We start from the raw sequence: 17,524 nt of genomic DNA, 5'->3' as shown, positions 1-17,524 counted from the left end.
AACCAACATAAAGTTGCTTTATATCATATAGGAGATATTCAATCAATAAAAGATGATCTCATAACCTTTAGAAATGCTTTCCTGCTCAGTAATCCTCAGTCTAGATATGTTGATCAGCTTTGGCAAGAGTTTAAGTAAACAGTTCACAAAGCTGTTCCTGATCATGTTCTACACAAAGTAAATAAATCAAGTAATAAGATGATGTTGACTGGTCAAGGTACTTTACTCTAAGCTCTGTGCATCACACAAGAGGACACCACTTGAAACTTTTCAAAAAACCATCACGTCTACTTTTAAGGTCAAATTTTTTCACCCAGAGAGTGATAAATACATGGAACTCCCTGCCAGCAGAAGTTGTTTCAGCACCAACAATCTCTACTTTCAAAGCAAGTCTTGATAATTATTGGAATGACATAGGATATGGATATGAACAAAGGCCTAGTGCCTAAACCTTATTTTTGTAACCCTGTTTGTATATCCATCCATTAATAATAATAATAAAGTAATAGACTACCATGGATAAATAGACAAATGAAAAAGGATATGAAAGTTTGAAAACGTTTGTACAACAAAACTAAAAGAATTGCTTTACAATCTGATTGAGATGCTTAACGTAAATTAAAGAATTCTATAAATTCCAAAGTGAGAACAGCACATATATTACAGCAGATTACCGTAATTCGCTTTTTTTCGTTGTAAAATAAGTTTCGTATGCAAAAAGTTGTACAAAAGTTTCTTTCACGAAAATTTTTATAAAAGATCGAACTACTCTAATTTTTTTTTTCCGGGCTTGATGGACTGCCCTTTCCTACCACCCCCAGCACAGATTGTAAGTGCTGGACAACTGAACAAAATTAAGCAGACAAATGGGATTCCACAGTCACTAAGTCCACTGACTGTGGAGTCCTGGTGTAAAGAAACCTTACCAAATCTGCTTCCATCCCTTCCACAATATTTTATGACAATACTTCTGCCTCTCAAGACCTTGACAAAGCTAATTTATTTAACAAATACTTCTACTCAGTGTTCTCTCGAAGTACTTATTCCCTTCCTAATTTTGAAAATATGCCCCGAGCAAGTGTGTCCCTCGACTCAATTTACATCTCTGAAGAAGACGTTTACGATGTATTATTATCTCTGGATCCTCACAAGGCAACTGGTATCGATGGAATCAGTCCAGCAATTCTAAAACACTGTACATCTGTTCTAGTCAAACCTCTACACTATTTGTTTTCATATGCTATCCACTACTACTCACTACCTTCTGAATGGCAAATTCACTGTATTACTCCTATCTTTAAATCTGGTGACAAAAACAGTGCCACCAACTACAGACCTATATCTCTGCTTTGTGTTGCATCAAAAGTACTTGAACGATTAATATACAACAAAGTTATAGCCTCCATTTCCAATGTCATCTCTATGTGTCAATTCGGATTTATGAAAGGCTGTTCAACTTTACAACAACTTCTCATATTTTTAAACAGTATTCATGAACACTGTAAAATTCAAACAGATGTAATATACTTAGACTTTGCAAAAGCATTTGACAGAGTTCCCCACAATGAATTACTTTTAAAACTCTGGAAAATCGGTATCACTGGTAATCTTTGGTGGTGGTTTAGATCTTACCTCAACAACAGACAGCAATGCGTTCGCCTTAATGGTACATATTCCACTTTCTTACCAGTCCTATCAGGTGTGCCTCAAGGGAGTATTCTAGGACCACTTTTATTTCTTATCTACATCAATGACTTATTTTTATCTGTCCGTTCCTCTAATGCTCTCTCCTTTGCAGACGACACAAAATGCTATAAACAAATTCTTGAACATCTAGACTCCATACAACTTCAACAAGACCTTGATTCAATGGCAAACTGGTCTAGAGATTGGAACCAATTTTTTAATACCAGCAAGTTTATACATCTATCATTTAATACAAAATTCCCTACATCCTACTTCATAGACGACACTATAATCAAAACTAGTAGTACTCACCGTGACCTCGGTGTCATTTTATCAACTGATTTATCTTGGAAAAATCATTATAACCATATATCAGCTAAAGCCTATAGAACCCTTGGACTACTGAGACGTACCTTCAGCCACTCAGTTGACATTCCAACCAAGAAAACTTTATATTTAGCATTAGTTCGATCACAATTACTTTACTGTTCTCCTTTATGGCACCCCTACCTTATTTGCGACATCTCTGCTTTAGAAAGAATCCAACGCCGGGCAACCAAATTTATTCTTAATGACTATGTAACCGATTACAAAACACGTCTTATCAAACTTAACATACTACCACTGATGTACACCTATGATCTTTATGACATACTCTTCTTCATAAAATCAATCCAGCATCCATCTAATCATTTCAATATCAGTAACTATGTCAACTTTTGCCGCAATCCTACCAGATCCTCCACCAGTAACAAGCTTCAACACAATTTTACATCAACCAACAAACAAAGTAACTTCTACTTTAACAGATTACCAAGAACCTACAACAGTCTACCAGTACTTGACTTAAATCAACCTTTTCCCACCATTAAATCACAGTTACTCAAGATCTTCTGGCAGCATTTTATAAACAATTTTAACTCTGACAATCCCCACAGTATGCACTTTGTTTGCCCTTGTAGTACCTGCTCCAAGTCTCCTCGCCCACCAAACTTCAGCAGTAATTAATCTTTTTTTTTTTTTCTTCTTCTTCTTCTTGCTCTCTCTTAAAATAAGTACTTAGCTATATAAGTAAGTTTATTATTAAATACACATGTAAGTTTTAAAATTATAGGATAGTTCAACTATATACCAAATGTAAATGTATGTAATAACCTTAGCCAGCTAACTTAATTTGATTGTAATTTTATACATTCAATTGTAATTGTAAGTTGTACGTATACTTTTTCTGGCTGTGGACACCAGTTGCCCACAGACCATTAATGCAGGCCTTGCCTGCATTAAAAAGCAGTTAAAATAAAAAAATAAAAATAAAAAAAAATAAAAAAACAATAGAAGACCGTGCCCCACGAATACACTGAACGTTGCCAAGCGCAACAACGAAAAGCTCAGGCAACAACGCAGCCAACCCAGAACCACAGAATAATCATCTCCCCACTTTGTGGCCACTGAGAAGAGAAGCAAGTCGCTTATAAAAAACAGTAGCCTCATGGGCTAAACCGCCAGTGGCAGCCAAAACAATTGGAGTGAACTTGAAGTGGCATGCTCCACTTCTCGAACCCGCTGACCATAAGGCCCCTATTCGGTGATTATTAGTTTCTCATCCAGCCTTTCTAATTATTGTGATGCGGGCGGGAGGGTATTACCATTATGCCATTATTTTATAATATTAACACTCTGATGTACAGACCTTGTCCAAATTGTCTTTCTTTCTTACTACAAACATTTCCTTCACCAGCTGATTCTACTTTTCGTGATCGCCAAATGTTTTTCGACAGTCAGCTGAAAGCCTGCTTTGATGAAGTCGATAGAGCACGATTGCAATTGGCACTGCAGCAATTTGCTAAGGAAAACAACAGTTTTCCTGGTGATATATAGCAAATTGTAGCGTTCATCAACAAAAATTATATCAGTTTGGTATCACGTGTTCTTCTGAGCATGCGCAGAGTAAATAATGGCTTACCATGCGGTAGCTTAAGAAGGATGCGGGCGGTGGATGAGAAACTAATAATCACCAAATAGGGGCCTAAGCACGATGCTTAATCTTTTCATGCTTCCTAAAGGTGGACGACAGAGAGGAGGAACTATTAGAAGGAGCAAAAGGGTTAAAAACACGGACATCAATGAAACATCTCTCCGAACGACCACCCCAGAAACCGTTTACAGCAACATCCAAGCGAGCCGAATCAAAAAAAAAAAAAAAAGCATACGAAAATATAATTTTTATCATGAAATTTTTTTGCACGAAAATAAAGCAAATTATATTACAGTATTTAATAACTCCTTCAGTGGAAATCGCCAACAATTTTGGAAGTACATGAGAGCCAAAAGACAAGATAGCTAAACATGATATTCCGACATTACTTATAGGTGACCAAACAATCCATCATGCAAAAGACAAAGCAATTGCTTTGAATAATCTGTGTACATGTTTACAAGAAAAAATTGGTAGCAATGCCTACTATGGATAGTAATATTGAAGTACCTAACATGCCTGATATATCCATCTCACAATCTGGAATACATAAGTTACTTATAACACTTGATACAAATAAAGTTAGTGGTCCAGACCATATATCCCCTCACATCTTGAAGCATTGCGCAGATGAAATAACACCAATATTACATGTAATTTTCAATAATTCTCTGTCAACAGACAACTAACTCATTGCCATCTAATTGGTTAAAAGCCAATATATGTGCAGTATTCAAGAAAGGTAACCACAGTAGTGTTAGTAATTATCGCCATATATCTTTGACCTCCATTTGTGCAAGGGTTATGGAATACATTATATATCATTCCATCATGAACCATTTAAATGAAAACAACATATTAATTGAAAATCAACAAGGGTTCAGATCTAATCATTCATGCATAACTCAACTAATTGCTCATACCAGAGGCGGATCCAGGGGGGGAGGGGGGGCTTTGGGGGCTGAAGCCCCCCCCCCCTCCTTCACTTTTAGGCTTTACTTGATCAATATACTGAGTATTATAATGAAATTTTGTCTTAGCATAATTATATGATCACTAATAATACAAATACTCATAAAACCACCTTATAAACATCTTTCCAAGGTATTATCAGTGGATTTATGCTAAAGTTTATGCAACAAAGACCCGGATCAGCATTGGAGGTGTACAAGATCGAGATACTCTAATAGAGCAGTCAGCTAACTACTCTAATAAAACATTCACTGGAAGCATATAGTTACTTCTGTTATGGATTTTTTCCAAATCTGCCTGCACCTATACATACACTGTAGTGCAGTGGTCTGTTTAAAGGGCTTCATTCATCTACTTGTGTAGTTAATATGGCAATACTTAATTCAGGTACACAATTTCCATTGAAAAGGCTCTCAGACTCAATCTTGTATTGTTCAAATTTCAAAATTTTCCACTTTCAGCATTATTATTCTAACATGCACCTATTCAGTGTTGTGCAATTGTGAGAGGGTGCATCATGTACTTGGTTGTCTGTACCTACCCAAACTTTTCCATTAACAAAATGCTTCAGAGAGCCATACCTATAATCTAAAGGCAGCATATAAAATATCTACAGGCAGAAAATATTATGAATTTTATGTGGAAATGTCTCCAAATTGCAGTATTTTAGCATCTATTTTTCAAAAATTTCCTGGGGGGGCATGCCCCCAGACCCCCTAGTTCCAGCATGCTTCGCATGCTGGGAAGCTTTGCACACCTCTACCCAAGAGATTAGTACCTTGAGTTAGCCCCCCCCCCCCCCCCCCCTTTATAAATCCTAGATCCGCCCCTGCATACAGAAGAAAAATCCTTTGCTCTAGACCATCAGAAACAGATAAATATCACCCTATTGGATTTTTCTAAAGCATTCAATACAGTACCACACCAACGCTTATTGACCAAACTAAGATATTATGGAATTAATGGCAGTACTTATAACTGGATCCAAACCTGGCTTACCCTACATTCTCAGTGTGTTGTTTTAAAATCCTCTAGCCCAGTGTTGGTAATGTAATGTTTGGGGTACAATAAGGCACAGTTCTTGGACCTCTAATGTTCCTATTGTACATAAATGACATAACTAAAGACATCAACTCACCACTCCGCCTGTTCGCTGATGATTGCTTGCTTTACAGAGTTATCAATAGTGTAGAAGACATTGACTAGACCTCAAGAAGATTTAAATAAACTGTCAGAATGGGCCGATACTTGGCAACTTAAGTTCAATGTTAGTAAATGTACAGTTATATGTTGCACAAGATCCTTATCACCACTCACTCACGACTACACACTTCACAGTCATATCCTAGATATATCTGATCAACATATGTACCTAGGAGTCTTAATTCATAAATCACTGTCTTGGTCACCTCACATATCAAATGTTGTCAATAAAGCATCTAGAACACTCAATTTCTTAAAACGCAATCTAAACAACGTTCAAGGCAAGTTAAAGAATCAGCTTACCTATACCAATGATGAGACTGCAATTAGAGTATGCATCTGCTGTCTGGGATCCCTACCACGTTGGAGATATTTCAGAGTCAGAGAAAGTACAACGAAGAGCAGCATGCTGGGTCTTGAATGACTATGGAAGATTCAGCTCAGTCTCTCTAATGTTGGATCAGCTAAAATGGCCTACATTACAAGTTCGTCGGAAATTATCTAGGTTACAAATGTTGTATAAGATACACTACCAACAGTGATCACTCCAAATTCCTCATTATTACATACCAAAAACACGACCAACAAGACAACACCATCAACTTCACTATATCTTACCTACCTCATCCACCACGGCATACCAAAACAGCTATTACTCAAGAACAATAAATGACTGGAACATACTACCAATTGATACAAATGAAAATGCAGATACTGATCTATTTATGACTAGACTCTAATCATATTATTGTACCTATTGTATTTGTGTTTATGTGATTCCTGAGCACACCAGCAGGGCTGACTGCTCAGTAAGTAAGCAATAATAATAATAATAACCCATTACACAATGCTGCTACAAACAAAGAACAGCAGGAGAAGTGCCTCTCTGCGAAAAGTATGGACGGTTTGGATGCCCTAACTATCAATTACTGACTCAAAAGTGAACGTGGCCATTACGCTTTGCTTTCACATATTTTCAGCCTGTTACAAACTAAGAATGCCTCTGAAATCAATCTAGTCACCACAGATAATATTGATGATTCATGTCACAAATGGGAAGCCATGCATCAATCACATTATCACAAATCAACACCTTGAGCAATCAGCAAAAAGAAATATGACACAAAGGAGGACAAAGGTAAGTCCATAATGCATGCATTTATGTGCTGCAGTATGCTAAAAGGTATATACATCTAAGGACAAAGCAATGTCGAACAGTGAAAAAATCAAGCCTGTAGTCTTAGCTGTTATCAAGTTATACTTGTCTGAAGGCATCAGGCAGGCGGGCGGGCGGGCGGGCGGGCGGACTGGCGGGCGGACGGGCGGGCGGGCGGGCGGTCAGTAGAAAATTCCATTGAATAGTTGTTTTTTTTTAATTTTGTAGCTACATATTGGAAACATTTAGGGTCAAACTGAAGGCACTTTTGGGCTTGGTTATACCTAACCAATACTGCCAAGGCACCAGGATGGTATAGTGAAGCTGGTTTTGGATGATATTTTTGGCCAGAAAAACTCAAGACTTCCTAATACAGTGTATGATGAATATTGTACTGTATGCTATAGTTAAAGTGCTGCTGTGCATGTGTATGGAAACTACAACATGGGAGGATGTGTCGAGAGGCTAATACTGAGGTGAAGCTGAGTGCTGTATTTGTCTTGAGACACCCCCAAGTGCTGTATTTTTCATACACACAAGCATAGGCGGTGCTTTAAGTATTTTATTGTATTTCCTGGTCATCTTGCTTGGAGTGATTCTCTTGAGTACCCAAATTGCTTCAATTTTTGGTGATCAGACTATCAGTAAGATCAATTTTGTAGTTGTAGAACCAACTGGTAGCTAATTTTAACGATTAACAATGTCATGCACGTGATCAATCATGCTGTCTGAGTGGGGTTGTTTTGTAACATTCCTTACATAACTGTCCTGCATTTGCCCAAGTGTACTGTATTTATCGGGACATTGGAAACAGTGGAAATTGAAAACTGAAACTGAAAACTGAAACTGAAAAACTGAAATGGAAAAACTGAAACTGAAAAACTAATATTGGTCAAAACTTCATATTAACAGGTACTTCTTAACAAAGACCTCCTCTATATTAAGACCACCTCTATAATAAGACCGCCTCTAAAATAAGACCACCTCATTATAGTAGTTATGTCAAGTAGGTCCAAAAATATAGCTAAGGTGTACTCATAATGTAATAAAGTATTGATCAATCAGACAGTACTTAAATGTTGAAATGACAGCTGCAGGGTTGTACAAAAGGATATATCTTATCATGCCAAGACCTAAAGTCCATGGTCATGTCACAAATGAAAATGGAGCAATTGCATGCATAATTGAATTTGATAATGGATTTCTCATGAATATTATTGTGCATGATTTAGGAGTTGCATAGTTACAGAATCAACATTAATGATTCTTGACTTTGTGTCTTAATAATTATTAGGCACACATAATAAGCATCCTCGAAGACTTAAAAACCTGAGGTGACATCAGTAATTATCGAGGCGCAGGTAAATATTGACAGGTTTTTAAATCCTCGAAGACACCTATCACGAGTATCCAACTATTACCAAGACACAAAGTCCAAGATCATTAATTTAACTATGCAACTCTTAAATAATACACAATTCATGAGAAATCCAGTATCAGCAGAGTAATTGTGCATGCAATTACCCCATTTTCATTGTGACATGACCATGGACTTTAGGTTTTGGTATGGTAAGATAGTGTATCCTTATGTACAACCCTGCAGCTGTAGTTTTAACTTTTAAGTACTGTCTGATTGATTGATACTTTATTACATTATGAGTACACCTAATGGCCTTTTTGTTGGACCTACTTGACATGACTACTATAATGAGGTGGTCTTATTAGAGGCGGTCTTATTATACAGGTGGTCTTATTACAGAGGTGGTCTTTGTTAAGAGGTACCTGTTAATATGAAGTTTTGACCAATTTTAGTTTTTCAGTTTTTCCGTTTCAGTTTCAGTTTTCAATTTCCACTGTTTCCAATGTCCCGTATTTATCTGCATAACTGTACTGTATTTGCCCAATTAGCTACATAACTGTGTTGTATGACTCATACAGTACAGTTATGCAGCTAATCGGTATAATATGGAAAGACAGCATGCAGTGGTACTTTGATCCTCCTACACAAAGTACAATAAGATGGTTTTATTTAAAGTTACTTAAAAGCTTTTGATGTGGTTGGGTATTTGTCCAGAGTCTTTGAAAAGTGGCTGAATTTTTCATTACAGTCTATATCAAAGTTTCATATCAAAACCATTTATCATACAGTGCGACTGTATAGTAGGGACCACAAAGGTGTGGGCGTGGTAAATGAAAAAAATGCCCAAAATCCAGCCTCACTTTTCCCTGACGACGATGAAGCAGTATTGGTTAGGTAAAACTAAGCCCAAACAAGCCTTCAGATTGACCGGAAATGCTTTCAACAAGTTGCAATGAAATTTTTTTTAAATAATATTAAACGGAATTTTCTACTAACTGACTGAGTAACTAACTGATTGAGTATCTAACTGAGTAACTGACTGACTGATGCCTTCAGACAAGCGTAACTCAATAACGGCTAAGGCTATGGGCTTGATTTTTTCACTGTTCGATGTCGCTTCGGCCCGAGAGGTGCCTTTTGGCATACTGCAGTACGTACAATGCATTCTTCATGGACTTACCAGTGTCTTCCTTTGTGTCCCATTCATCTTTGTGGACAGCAAAAAGTGTCGATTTGATGGTAGCACATGATGGCTTCCTTTCGTAACAGAAATCATCCATATTTTTCATAGTGGCTACTTTGATTGTATAGATTCATAATGCTGTTAAACGGGTTGAACATATATAACTGACATAATGGATACTTCACTTTTCAGATGATAATTGATAGTTGAGGCGCACAGTGCCATTTCATTCTTTTGATGCGGTATGCGTGGGTTCACCAGTCATAATAGTTTTATTTTACAAAAAAGTTAACAAACAAGTACACAATTAAAATTTGGAATTTTCAACTAGAGTAGGGACATCGATGAAATAAGCAGGAGTAAAAATCATGCACTACTCCAGACTCACAGTAGGGATATAACACTTCTTATTGTCTTACAGTGATTTAATATTGTGCACTACTCCAACTTGTTTCAGTACTTTTTGTCAATGTGCTATATGGTCCCTACTGTAGTTGAAATTTCCAAATTTTTTGTGTACTTGTAACACTAGTACTAAGTAAGGTTTTCATTCTGTATAAGCAACCTATATCACCAATAGACAGTTTTGATTGTGGAATTTAATTGGTCTCAATTGAGAGCCACAGGAGTCTCAATTGTAAGCCATAGGAGATCATTGAAACCCACAATGTAAAGTGCATCTTGCTCATTAGGTTTTATATACTGAATTCGATAGTAAAAAAGCATCCTACAGTATGATAGTACTGTATAGTAGGGATCACAAAGGTTTGGGTGTGGTTCATGAATAAACATCACCCAAAAATGAGTCTCAATTTTTCCTGATGACGATGAAGCAGTATTGGTTAGGCAAAACTAAGTACAAACAAGCCTTCAGATTGACCTGAAATACTTTCGTTATGAAATTTTAAGAAATTCTTAAATGGAATTTTCTACTGACTGACTGATTGATGTCTTCAGACATTGTGTTTTCAGACAAGCATAACTCAATAACAGCTAAGGCTACAGGCTTGATTTTTTCAATGTTCGACATTGCTTCAGCTGGACACGTACGCATGCCTTTTGACATACCGCAGTATGTACAATACATTCTTCATGGACTTACCAGTATACTCCTTTGTGTCCCATTCATCTTTGCTAACAGCAAAAGGTGTCAATTTTGGCAGTAGCACGTGATGGCTTCCCTTCGTAATGGAAACCATCCGTATTTTTCACAGTGGCTACTTTGATTGCTTTTCTAACAGTTCTTGATTCGTAATGCTGTGTAACGGGTTGAACATACATAGCTAACAACAAAGCGTAATGGATACTTAGACGATAATTGATAGCTGGGGCGTGCAGCGTCATTTCTTTCTTTTGATGCGGTATGCGTGGGTTCATCAGTAATAATAATTGTATTGTCAATAAAAAATAAGTTAACAAACAAGTACACAATTTTTTTTTGGAATTTTCAACCAGAGTAGGGACCATAGCACATTGATATAAAGTACTGAAACAAGCTGGAGTAGTGCACGATATTAAATCATAGTAAAACAATAAGAAGTATCCCTACTGTATGTGCATTTCCATTACGGTGTCTTGAGCACAGTAGAGATATAACATTTCTTATTGTTTTACTGTGATTTAATATTGTGCATTACTCCAGTTTGTTTCAGTACCTTTTATCAATGTGCTATGATCCCTACTCTAGTTGAAAATTCCTATTTTTTGTGTACTTGTCATAACTAACCACAGGGCATTATCATATTATCATACAGTGTGGTGGTACTGTATATTAGGGATCACAGAGATTTGGGTTTTTCTAGTTAAAAAATATCACCCAAAACCAGCTTCCTGGTGCCTTGGCAGTATTGGTTAGGTATAACCAAGCCCAAAAGTGACTTCAGTACTACCTAAATGCTTCCAATAAGTAGCTACAATATTTTTAAAAAATTATTCAATAGAATTTTCTACTGACTGACTAACTGCCTGCCTGCCTGCCTGCTTGATGCCTTCAGACAAGCATAAATTGATAATGGCTAAGACTACGAGCTTGATTTTTTCACTCTTCGACGTCACTTCATCCCTAGATGTGCCTTTTTGCATACCGCAGTACGTAAAATGCACGCGCCATGGATTTACCTTTGTCCTCCTTTGTGTTCAATTTCCTTTTGCTGATAGTCCAAGGTGTCAATTCCCAGTAGCACAATACATGGCTGTGTAAACTGGAATTGTCCATATTTTCTGTGGTGACTGGATTGATTGCAGAGACGTCTTCATATGTAATACTGTGTAATGGGCTGAAAATAGGTGAAAGTAAAGCATAAAGGCCACTTCACTTTTTAGTCAATAAGATAGTTGTTGCACGTGTTCAGACAAAAACATTAACTCTGGTGCCATCCTTTTTATTGATGGATCCACCAGTCATAGTAATGCTACAAAAAAAAGTAAACAAACAACTATAAGGAAAATTAGGAATTTTAAGTTCGATTAGGGATCCTATAAACTAAAATGTGCCAGATATACCTATCACAATAGAGTATCTTAAGGACTAATGTCAGCATATGTCTAAGTAGAGTTACGAGCTATGACACTCGATATACATATTGTACTTTAATACTGATGTTTTGATAGCATCTGATAATGGAAATGACACTGTAAGTGTCAAAAATGCTCCTGTAGAGCAATGTAGTGACAATGGTAATCCGTCTTTTGGTATTTCATCTAACACCCCTTCAAGTGATACTCATGTTAAGGACAACTCCGCTACAAAAATTCCTAATGCTGCTACTAATATTCCTACAGATATTGGTAGTGATGTAGTCTCTGATATTTCTACTGATGTTTCTATTGATGTTGCTCATAAAGATACCACATCATTAGTTGATCAATCACGTTCTATACAAGTCCTTCAGCCAAGTAACGAAAGTGAGTATCTAGCATATTAGTAACAACTCATTGTGTTGTACAAAGATAGCATTTGTATTAAATGTAGGATGAGTGATCATGTTGACATGCTGAGAGATCATCCGTTTTGTCATCATACCATTAAAGTACAATAAAAATATCATTGAAAACAAGTTTTGGGCTTTATTTCTTTGCTGTTCACCATCGCTTCGGGCATAGTCATGCAGTAGCAGTTACAATGCATAAATGTATCATGATTTACTTTTCTCCTACTTTGTGTCCCATTTCTAGTTTGACTTCCCAAGTAGGGTGTTTTAATGGTGTGTTAGAGACTAGACTTAAATTATATCATTTGTCGTTTCATGGTTTTCGGCCGTGCTACTAGGAACATAATTTCAGCCACATAGCATTAAGATGGGAAACTTACCACCTCCCCTGCCTTCTACTCCCTATGGCCAACTGATGAACGTCAGTCGCTATAATTGAGCAGATTTTTTTTGTGTGTTGTAAAATTTTGTATTAAGTATATTATTATAATAACACTCTAACACAACCATTAATGCTTTTTGTTAAAGTAAATCTTAAATGAGTATCACTGAAGACACACAGTAGTGTGTCGTGCAGTCAAGAAAGCCGACATGCTACACCGTGAGTATTTTTACAAAAAGAAACAAAGTGTGATTTTCATGCATATGTAGGTCTGTGCTCCCTTCTTGAATTGGCATTATTTTGTACTGCAAATGCCCTATGCCTTCAGACCCCACATACTAAATTTGGGTAAGATTGCCTAATGTGATCATGAAATACGAGCCCTCAAAATTCAACTTTATTTCTTCATTTAGGGGCCTTGGGTGGCTTAGAATGTGTGGCTCGATTTTCTTGAACTTCGGTGAATGTATTGCAGTACCAAGTTTGGTGCAAATCTGTTAAACAGCTATAGAGCTATGGACGATTATTTGCATTTTGCATTTAAAATGGCCGACTTATTGTCATGCCTACAGGGTAAACTGAATATGGAAATGACTTAAAAATTGGTTTGCATATAGGTTAACCATCATAGCTCAAACCTTTTGTGGTTTAAAAGAAATGACATAGACAGCTATAGAGTTACAAGGTAAAAACCAAACAACTGTAAATCATGGGGTCGAAATACTCTAATAGAACAGTCATCATTTGGTAAAATGATACATTAAATGTCAAAAAAAACTTAACCAGGGACCTCCACACTGAGCACCCAAATCCTTAACCACTGAGCTGCTACTATATATCACAGCTGTTCACCTTACTGAATTTCTACTTTATAAATAAAAACTCTAGCTAACATCTACTTAATAGTAAAAGTTCATAATTAGATTTCATAACCCACTCTAATTTTAATTTCACTTGAAGAAATGTACGTTCTATTAGAGCATTACAAAAGTAATCAAAATAAACTCTGCAATTCAATACTATTGTTTCGGTAGCAAAGTTGATGTCTTGTTGGACTTTTGACCAAATTTTCCAACAACAAATCTTTTGGTAACCAAAATAATTAATAACTTCTTTAGCATTCCATCAACTCAAAACCAATATTATGGCCATTTTGGTACCGATCGGCAGGGTAGTACACTATGATTAAGACCTACTCATATCGTTATCATCATAATCATCAGTGCTATGCTAGCAAATCATGTGACAAAAGGCTGAAATCGTAAAATGATAAAGATGCAGGATCTGCTTTGTTAGAAATCGAGCAACTGAAACTTATCACACTTTGCATGATAAATTGGGATACTCTAATAGAACAGTCACCGCAGAATAAAAATCCTATTAGACAAATAGTACAATCATGCATACCTAACTTGTTATAAAACACTATTGCAAATAAATGCAGGCACTATAAAACACTATATAATAGCCATGAACAAGCAAGCACAAAATTATAGAGCTATCAGTATTAACATAGATCCTTTGGCTTTGCTACCGGATTGATAGACATTTTTCTGTATTGGTAGAACACTGCTAGTTTGTCTTATATCATTGTCATTGCATCTGTAAATAAGAAGAACAATGATTTGTGTTTAAAAAACCTCAATTCTAGATTATGGTTGGCTTTGGGGATATAGAAAAAGAAGTAAAATCCATGTAAAAACAGCCAAGCTGTATAAAAGCGTGTGGCCTTCAAATGCCTGGGGTGAAAAAATTTGTGAAATCAAAGGTGGCATTATGACAATACATTATAATAATGCACAAAGTCATTAATAAAATTTATTATCATTAACATAATTGCAGCCATTTTATAGCTGCCACCTTTGATTTTACAACATTTTTCACCCAGGCTTTTTGAAGGCTGCACCTTTTTATATAGCTTGGCTGTGTTTGCATGGATTTTACTTCTTTTTGTATTTTAAATACCCCCATGTATCAAAACACACGGTAGTGTGTCGTGTGGCCCAAGAAGTCGGCGCGTAACAACCGTGAGTATATTGACAGGAAGAAAGAAAACGCAATTTTCGCACCTCTGTAGCTCTGTCCTACCTTGATGAAACAAGACGAGTTTTGCTGTGGACATGCCCTCTAACTTCAGCAATCCACATTCCATATTTGAGCGAAATCGCTTCGCGCGTTCCCAAGATATGCGACTTCAAAAATTGGCTTAGTTTCTTCATTTTTTTTCTTCTTATTTTTCTTCTTCTCGTCGCACACTTACAAAAACTGCTATAAAATGCGAATGCCATATCCGATTGCCTTGACATTTGGTACACAGAAGGAGAGTATAAAGGCGCATCTCGGTACCAATTTTGGCTGGAATACGATAAACAGGTAAAGAGTTATGAGCGATCATTCACGAAAAATAACACCAATATGTTGTCATGCCTACAGGGTAAACCGCGTATGGAAAGAAGCTGAAAATCAGTGGGTGAATAGGTTAACTGTTGAACCTCAAACCTTTTGTGGTTTGAAAGAAATCGAGCTAAAAACCAGGAAGATACAACAAAAAAACCAACACTGTGTTACAATTACGCAATCGAGATTAGCCAGTAAAAAAAACGACTGCTTGCCACGCCTACCAGATAAACCGCTTGGGGTAATGCTTTGAAAATCGTTGTACAGATGGAGTAATCATCTTAGAAAGGCTCGTCAATGGTGTAGAAGAATCAGACTTAAAGCCACGGAGTTATAACACGAAATCCAACTTGGTGCAGCAAGTGCGAGATCAAGATACTCTAATAGAGCAGTCATCCTAATAGAGCAGTCACCCTGAAGAGAATTCAAGAGATCAGCTAGAAACAAGAAACCTGTATAGAGATCAGCTACACACAAGTCATCCTGTAGAGAGATCAGCTAGAAGAAGTTACCTTGTAGAGAGTTCAGCTACAGTGTACAAAGAAACCACCATGTAGATAGTTCAGCTGCAAAGAAATCACCCTGTATAAAATTCTGCCACAAACAAATTGCCCTGTAGAAAGATCAGTTAGAAGAAGTTACCTTGTAGAGAGTTCAGCTACAAAGAAACCATTCTGTAAAGAGCTCAGCTGCAAATAAATCACCTGTACAGAATTCAGGTACAAACAAATCACCCTGTAGAGAGATCAGCTAGAAGAAGTTACCTTGTAGATTGTTCAGCTACAAACAATTCTCCATGTAGAGAGAGCATCTAGAAGAAGTCACCTTGTAGAGTGTTCAGTTACAAAGAAACCACCATGGAGATTTCTGTAATCAATATATGTATTATATAATTATATATAATTTGTACATTTACTGATAAAATATTTAAAGTACATCTACTTCATCTTTTCTTCTTCCTGTGGTAAAGAAAAAAGATAGGTTTAAAAAGTCCCAAAGCTGGCCTATTTGGGGTATACAAATACAAAAAGAAATGAAATCTAATCCAAAACAGCCAAGCTGTAAAAAAAGTGTGCGGCCCTCAAAAAGGCTATGGTGAAAAAAGATGTGAAATCCAAGGTGGCGGCCAAGAAATGGCTGTGATGGTAGGTTAATGGTAAAAATTTTAATAACGACAATTCAGGTGAATTTTTGTGCTGCTTGGTCTTGGCACAAAATTCACCTGAATTGTCATTATTAAAATTTTTACCATTAACCTACCATCACAGCCATTTCTTGGCCACCACCTTGGATTTCACATCTTTTTTCGCCATAGCCTTTTTGAGAGCCGCACACTTTTTTTACAGCTTGGCTGTTTTGGATTAGATTATCATTAACATCATTGCACACCTTTGATTTCACAACTTTTTTTACCCAGGATTTTGAAGGCCGCACCTTTTTTTATACAGCTTGGCTGTTTTTTGTATGGATATCTGTTTCTATAGGTATTCCAGTATTTGTTTTATACAATAATGACTGTTCAGTGGAAAATGTAATGGACTTCAATGAGTTATTAAGAAGTAGTTATGGTATAAAAGTGGATGCTGATGTATATCATATTGATGAAAACCCAGATGACTGGTCTTTGTGGGTTGAGAAACAATTACTGAATTGCATAGATAACAATGGTCTAATTATACTGTTGTGGTCAGCAGGATTGAAGATACCATTGCAAGATGAATCCCAAAATTGTCGTATTCAAATGTCAAGTGGTCATATTTTTCGTGCATCACTGAGAAGTATTATGCAACAGTATCTTAATCATTTTGTGCTGGTTAGTTTTGATTCTGTATCATTGGAGGAACTACCACCATTCTTTAGACATAAGACTGTATACATTATTCCTATAGCTAACATCTCAGAAAGTATCTCACCTAGTGAAAGAATTCACCATACTGGATTTACACAATTGGAGGACTTGATAGCAACTGTGTATAATCATTAAAAATATCCACACTGAAGGTGGATTTTTAATAATCATGTTTATCTTGAAAACACATGTACAAACAAAGACTGCAGAACTAATATTTATATGTGCACTATGTGATAAACATCAGATGATTATACATATTATATTTTTATGTTACTGTGTACTATCAATGTTTCAGTTGTCTTATCATCCAGCTGAAAAGCCATGAGATCTAAAAATTCAGTTTTACAGCATGTGCCATATTTGTGCTAAGAGTAGGAAAATATTAAGCCTGAGAAACAAAATGACTATTTATCATATACAACTGAGTA

The 17,524-nt window shown here is 36.4% G+C and overlaps 1 protein-coding gene across 1 annotated transcript; it reads left to right on the top strand.

The window, feature by feature from the left end:
- The first annotated feature begins 1,065 nt into the window (after positions 1-1,065).
- On the top strand, positions 1,066-17,413 carry LOC136244771 (uncharacterized). The gene is made up of 3 exons (XM_066036329.1): positions 1,066-1,195; positions 12,146-12,439; positions 16,729-17,413. The coding sequence occupies exons 1-3, from the start codon at positions 1,066-1,068 to the stop codon at positions 17,226-17,228; spliced, it is 924 nt and encodes a 307-aa protein (XP_065892401.1). The 3' UTR covers positions 17,229-17,413.
- The last annotated feature ends 111 nt before the right edge of the window (positions 17,414-17,524 follow it).

This window comes from Dysidea avara, chromosome 14, assembly GCF_963678975.1.
Source record: "Dysidea avara chromosome 14, odDysAvar1.4, whole genome shotgun sequence".
Lineage (NCBI taxonomy): Eukaryota > Metazoa > Porifera > Demospongiae > Dictyoceratida > Dysideidae > Dysidea > Dysidea avara.
Note: the sequence above shows the minus strand (reverse complement) of the source record. Positions and strands in the feature narration are given on the sequence as shown.

Excerpts from the sequence above, each read along its gene's own strand:
- LOC136244771 (XM_066036329.1), top strand. The coding sequence starts at position 1,066 with ATGCCCCGAGCAAGTGTGTCCCTCGACTCAATTTACATCTCTGAAGAA. Across the intron at positions 1,196-12,145 it reads TCCAGCAATTCTAAAACACT|CATCTGATAATGGAAATGAC; the intron begins GTACATCTGTTC and ends ATGTTTTGATAG. Across the intron at positions 12,440-16,728 it reads CCTTCAGCCAAGTAACGAAA|GTATTCCAGTATTTGTTTTA; the intron begins GTGAGTATCTAG and ends CTGTTTCTATAG.